This window comes from Toxorhynchites rutilus, chromosome 2 (assembly GCF_029784135.1).
Source record: "Toxorhynchites rutilus septentrionalis strain SRP chromosome 2, ASM2978413v1, whole genome shotgun sequence".
Taxonomy (NCBI): Eukaryota; Metazoa; Arthropoda; class Insecta; order Diptera; family Culicidae; genus Toxorhynchites; species Toxorhynchites rutilus.
The window spans coordinates 95,936,644-95,942,988 of record NC_073745.1 but is presented as its reverse complement, the minus strand read 5'-3'; the positions used below and the strand labels follow the sequence as shown (position 1 = coordinate 95,942,988).

Below are 6,345 nucleotides of genomic sequence, written 5' to 3'. Positions count from 1 at the left end.
TACTTTTCAATTTGCTTTATTCATAATATTCAGTCTACATAGCATGATAGGGACGTATCGTAATGTTAAACTTCCTTAAAAAGTCTTGTTCATTTGAATATCATCGAAGTGGTAAATCAGCGCATTCTTGAAGTACATGTTCTTGGTGAGGAAGTAGCCGTAGTTGATCGGACGATCGAAGGGATATCCGAACGGCAGGTCGTCAACGTATTTCGAGCCAGAACCAACGCCGCATGTGTACAAATGGTCGTATGTCGAGTACTGTTGAACCTTGGGCTGTTGGTATGGAGTGACGATGAAGTAGAAGGTCAGCTCGTAACCATTAGGAAGACCCTTTGGCAACAAGAGACGATCGGGCCATCCGCAATGGGACTCGGACATGTCGAGCTGGAATTTGTAATCTCCCTTGTAGGCCATCATCACCTTCTTGTACAGATCCTTGTAGGTAGTACGGTCGCGTACGCTCCAGTAGAAATCGCGGGAATTGCGGACGATGGTGTTCTTACCCGCAACAAAGTCGTATACGTATTGATCAACCTCGACGAAGTATTTCTTATAGTACTGCAACTGTTTCACGTCGTAGATTTTCGGTCCCATATACATTCGAACAACTCCCTTACCAGCGTTCTCTGAATAGACATCCATGGTGTAAGTGAATGGTTTGTGATTGATGCGCTTTTGACGAGCATAAACCATCATGTCCCAGTACTTATCATTGTTCACATCCATTGGGATAACATTGCTGATGTCTGAGTCAAAGTACTCGAAGTATGTTACAAGTTTATCGAACATAACATTCTTGATTTCAAGACCCTTGTAATTCAATTCATCGTACGTGTAGTAAGGAAGATAGCTCTTGAATTGCCAATAGTAGCCGAGTATTTTGTTATACAGCTGGTAGAAGAAGGGATCGCGCATTGACGTTTCAAAGTGCATGAGAGCGCTTGGCCAGACTTTAGATCCGACATACGAGGGGTCGCTACCGCTGTACACAATGCGAGCAAAGTATCCGATATATTTGTAGAACTCATTGTCGACACTGTCCGGATTGCCATTGATCAGATTTCCAAGATAATCAATAGATTCTGGTTGACGCAAATCAACCTTGCTTCCGTCCTTCAGATACAGGTAGCCCTGATCGATGACCTGTCTGATTCTCATTTCATAATCCTTCAGCACATCAACGTAGTGGTAGGTATACTTAGGAACCGAGTAGTAGTCGTTACGTCCATAGAACGGCATTCCATTGTAATAGGTCAATTTCGGACAATAACCGGTCTTGATTGGGTAGTCCCAGTTGATTTCGTCGATTGGTCCCATAAAGTTAGCTTGACGTTCCAGGTAATAACGGGCAATGAGCTGTTGGTACATATACAAATATTGTTCTCCACGGCGATCCTTGAATAGGTTGTACTGATCTCCTCCCAAGAAGAATGGATAGTCCATCATGAAGTAGTAGTAGAACGCGTTCAATCCAATATCCTCGGTGAAGTAGTTCAGCTTATCTTCATAGTAATGTTCCATTCCATAGTAGTATTCCGTTGGATATTCATAAGTGTAGTTTGAATAAACAGCGTTGTACTTGGAATTGCTTGTATATCCAAATTCGGGTTCATACAGTTTCTTGTACATGGCCTTGTGGATCATGTCGGTATTGTAGAAATAGTATGGATAGATTTCGTAGATCGCTGGCAGTACGATTCCCTTCAATTCAGGGTGCTGGAATACAGTCATGGTCAGAGCGTAGATGAACATACCCTCATTCACGTTTTCTCTGGCCCAAATGGCATTCTTGTAGAAAGTATCCCAGTCATTAGAATTGTAGAGGAACGTGAACAAATAATACGTTTGCTTCATATACTCCTTGTTGTATACAGTGTAGATTTCTCCCTTTGGTAGATAACCCGATTTGTAGTAGTCGAAGAACTGAACAACTTGCTGATAGTTCTGCGGAAAAAAATTAATAAATTCATAAAATGCATTTGCTCATTGGAAACATGTGAAACATACCTTGTATTTGGCTTCATCGCTCACCCAGCTGTTGGTGTACGGCAGGTACTCTTCGAACGTGAGAGGCAGATGAATATTGCGGAATACCTCGAAGAAGAACTTCTGTTTCGCCAGAAACTGTTTGTCAGCTAGTTACAGAAAAAGAATGTTAAAATCATATGAAATTTTCGATCGGTACCAAAAACTAGCATTTTTTGTATGCCACATTAATTTCATACAGGTGAATTATACTTACCATATTTACCAGGTACGCATAGCGCAGGCACAAAGGCCAGGCACAGTGCAATAGCTACAAGCGTCAGTCTCATCTTGATCTCTCCCGTTCGAGCGCAGCTTCGACATGCCTTACCACTGGACTTGCAGCAGCTTTTATAGTACACTTCCCACTCATTATCAATTTTTGGCAGTTCAATTATGTTTTGATTATTGCCTTCATCCTAGAAATTATTGTTATTTTCAAATATTTCCGATAACCGCTGCGCTTGTGATAATAGCGCTTAGCAATACCTGGACAATCGAAGCATATGAATTCATCTTCAAAACAGCAGCGAGCTTTAACCTTGCTTTGATAATCCACTTGTGCAACGGAACACCTAACATTTAGTGAAGAAGGACTTGGAAAGGCTAAAGTTAATATGATAAAACATAAAGTATAATTATTTATGCTACCATTCAACGGATACCTTTTTTTCCGGGACACATGCAAAATCAATCACACGAGTTTGTGAAGATAACATACATAACATACTCGTGTGATTGGTATTCGAAATCTGATTTGATTTGATTTGAGTATTAATCGGAATCGGAATCGAACAATATTTTTGTATTTTTCAAAATTATGAACACAATATAATTCTTTTGTTTTCTGAGTTTTGTAAATGCATTTCCCTTTTTTTCGGAGATGAAAAATCATCGCTGGTTCCACTTATTCATTCGATAATTGGGCTTGAAAAATGATGTGTGCTCCATTTGTTTTCAAATATTGTGAAGGACAGAACCAATTAGGTGCTGAAGTTTATATTAATTACTATAATTGAATTATTTTCTTATGCCGGTTCATTCCACCATATTCAAGCGACCTCTTCTGTATCGCATATCATATCATGTGTGACGGATAACAAACTCGAATGACTCAGAATCGTAAAAGTACGGAAAATAAAGCACGCGACTTTACATCCTTTCTGCGGTAAATTGTGGTAAAAAAATAAATCTTTCAGAGTCTCAACAACGTCGGTTAGATTAAAACTAGATCAGTACGAAGCAGTAACACCGATGCTGTCATGAACATATTTTGGAAAATGTCGAAAAATCTTAGAATAGACTTAATGAGTTAGGTTTTTTTCCTCGATAGACTGATAAACTGTTTGAACATACACTGCGTTTCACAAATATAGAACCACCTATTTTTCTGAGTTTTCAGAGATATGTAAGATATCGGTTGAATTGAAGTAGATAGTGTTGAATAAAGGGTGTGTCACATCAAATTGCATCACGGAAAAAACGCTGTAGAAATTCGCCCAGTAGACCGATCCTTTTCAAAATTTTAGACAGTAAAATACAAACTATTAAACAACTTTTGGCATTTTCTTTTTATTCATACTTCGAGCCCAAGCCCGTATGCTCGCACCTTCCTCTTTACCCCGTCCATAAGGTTCTGTACAACGTCAGGTTGTAGTTTTTTTTTTAACAGAAATTCATTTTCTCTTGAAGTCCGCCTCCGATTTGACAACTTTTGGGTTCTTCCGGAGGGCCTGCTTCATAATCGCCCAATATTTCTCTATTGGGCGAAGCTCCGGCGCGTTGGGCGGGTTCATTTCCTTTGGCACGAAGGTGACCCCGTTGGCTTCGTACCACTCCAACACGTCCTTTGAATAGTGGCACAAAGCGAGATCCGGCCAGAAGATGGTCGGGCCCTCGTGCTGCTTCAATAGTGGTAGTAAGCGCTTCTGTAGGCACTCCTTAAGGTAAACCTGCCCGTTTACCGTGCCGGTCATCACGAAGGGGGCGCTCCCCTTTCGCAAGAGCAGATCGCTTGCCACACCATGTACTAGGATTTTTATGTTTATCATATGGTGATTTGACATGGTCAAGAAACGCCAATTCAAGATATCGTAAGCTGTGCCAACAATTTATGGTCGACATATACGCGAAGGTAGAGAGTGAACGACTGCAATTCTTACTACACAATCAACAAAAGCGGTGCGAGGAATAATACATTCACTTGCGAGACACTATCATGAGCAACGCCGACACAGCTTTAGTTATAGCCAGGCCAAAGCGTAATGCATTGTCATGACATAGCGCGTGTGTTCAAACACAAAATGAAGTTCGATCGTATTCGTCCCCACATATTGTTGGTTGTATTCTGTTGAATGGAAAAAGCGCAATTTTGCATTCTGTTCAAGCTCAAGTCCAATCGAATTGAGCAAATGTTACAACCTTGCCACGCAATTCGACGTAAACAACATTGGTCTCCATGTTCCATTTCTATGAAGCAAAAATAGTAATGGTTTTTCGGTTGGAATAAACACACAAAATTTAGCATTCAAACACATTCAAAACAAATTTAGCATCCAAACGAAATCGAATAATAATTTTCATTCAAATTTCAACAATTTAGAATTATTTCCGGAATTATGCCGATCAGATAGAGAGTAAATTGAACCACAAATACGGATGACTTATTTTGACCATTGTTTCGCGACAAGGCGAACGAATTTAAGAGTGTAAAAGTCGATTTCGATCGAATTGTAAAATCCGATCACTCATATGTATATATGAATATTGAGTTCTGCAAATCGGTGAAGAGTAATAAAAATATCCATGAATAAAGGAAGCAATATGGCTGTGTTTCAAACATAGATTACCGATGTGAATACTCCTCGATTGAATGACAACGATAAAATAACGCGATTCCAAACAGGCCGATTAATCAGCTCCATTGAAGTCACATGCACGTATTTTCTAACAAGGAGACAGCAATAGCAATGTCAGTTACGTTAATGAAATACACCAAGAAACATCATATAACCTTTCGTTCAAATAATTAAATTCGGTTTTTTTTCGGTCACATTCGATTTATTTTAAAGATCGTTAAAATATTCAAACACACTTACAATACATTAGTGTGTTTTATTCAATACCCAAAAAATTCACTAGAAATAATTTATTTGGCAGAACAACGTTTGCCTGGTCAGCTAGTATATATATATATATATATATATATATATATATATATATATATATATATATATATATATATATATATTTTTTTTTTTTATGACCGATCGTCATGAAAATAGGTGTGCAGGAGTTTTTGGGGTCGGAGAATGTTCGTATGAAAGTTCGAGACCCCTCCCCCATCTCTAAGGAGGAGCTACCGTACAAATGGAACACTAATTTCTGCAATACTCGAGAATTAATGAAGCAAATGAAACCAAAAAACTTAAAAAAACATATGGAATCATACATAGCATATAGAGGTTTTAGGGATCGATAAACGTTTATATGGTTGCTCGACACTCTTCCCCCTCTTCCCCTATCGTCTTCTATCTGTATAAATAAAAATGGATCGCCGAATGTGTGTCGAGAAAGAAATTGTCCGATTCAGGCCTATCTTCATTCTATCACATTTTCTGTATCAAACATTTATTCCATTTAACGGAGAAACATGTTATTTGCAAGTGGATGAAAAGTCTTGCACAAGAATTGTGTCTGAAAATAATCTGATAATATAATGTCGAATTTTGGTAGAAGTACTGAAATGTTATAGTAAAAAATAATTTTAAAGGGTAGATTAGAAGATCAATCAATGAACAGTTCGACGATTGGACGCATGAACGTGCGTTTAGTAAGAAAACGTGGATGTGATAACGAAAAATAAATTTTGGGCGGGACGAAGTTTGGAACAAATCGCCAAAATTTTGTTTAATTTCGATAGCGAAGCCCCTCCAATTACCGAGTAGTAAGCCGACCCTGAGACAGTGTTCGAGGGGTCTTATGCTACTGAGCATTTCCGGGAAGACACAGTAGATGAGATAACAAAAATTACTAGTTCTGGCCTCTCCTGTTCATTTTCACCAGGGCTTGGAAATATTGAGCTTGTTAAGTAATATTGAAAATATATTTTTATTAGTGAAACGCGATTATTCTGCTTGTCGATGCTGCTGTCATTCATTCGGCGTCAAACAAATTTACAACTGTGATCATTCATATTCATTCTGTGCTATCTGAGCTTTCCTTAAAGCACGAATCATGAGAACTCATTCACATTTATTCATTGCCATTGAATTGTCAGGAATGTTGTGACTGTTCATTTTCAATACCCCGATAATT

At 38.6% G+C, this 6,345-nt stretch overlaps 1 protein-coding gene across 1 annotated transcript; it reads right to left on the bottom strand.

Annotated features, from left to right (window-relative positions):
- Positions 1-2,636, bottom strand: LOC129770464 (hexamerin-1.1-like). Its single transcript, XM_055773304.1, has 4 exons — positions 2,518-2,636; positions 2,246-2,447; positions 2,011-2,138; positions 1-1,947 (listed from the first exon to the last, which is right to left on the bottom strand). The coding sequence occupies exons 1-4, from the start codon at positions 2,608-2,610 to the stop codon at positions 76-78; spliced, it is 2,295 nt and encodes a 764-aa protein (XP_055629279.1). The 5' UTR covers positions 2,611-2,636; the 3' UTR covers positions 1-75.
- Positions 2,637-6,345: the final 3,709 nt, after the last annotated feature.

Excerpts from the sequence above, each read along its gene's own strand:
- LOC129770464 (XM_055773304.1), bottom strand. The coding sequence starts at position 2,610 with ATGTTAGGTGTTCCGTTGCACAAGTGGATTATCAAAGCAAGGTTAAAG. Across the intron at positions 2,448-2,517 it reads CATATGCTTCGATTGTCCAG|GATGAAGGCAATAATCAAAA; the intron begins GTATTGCTAAGC and ends AATAATTTCTAG. Across the intron at positions 2,139-2,245 it reads ATGCGTACCTGGTAAATATG|CTGACAAACAGTTTCTGGCG; the intron begins GTAAGTATAATT and ends TTCTGTAACTAG.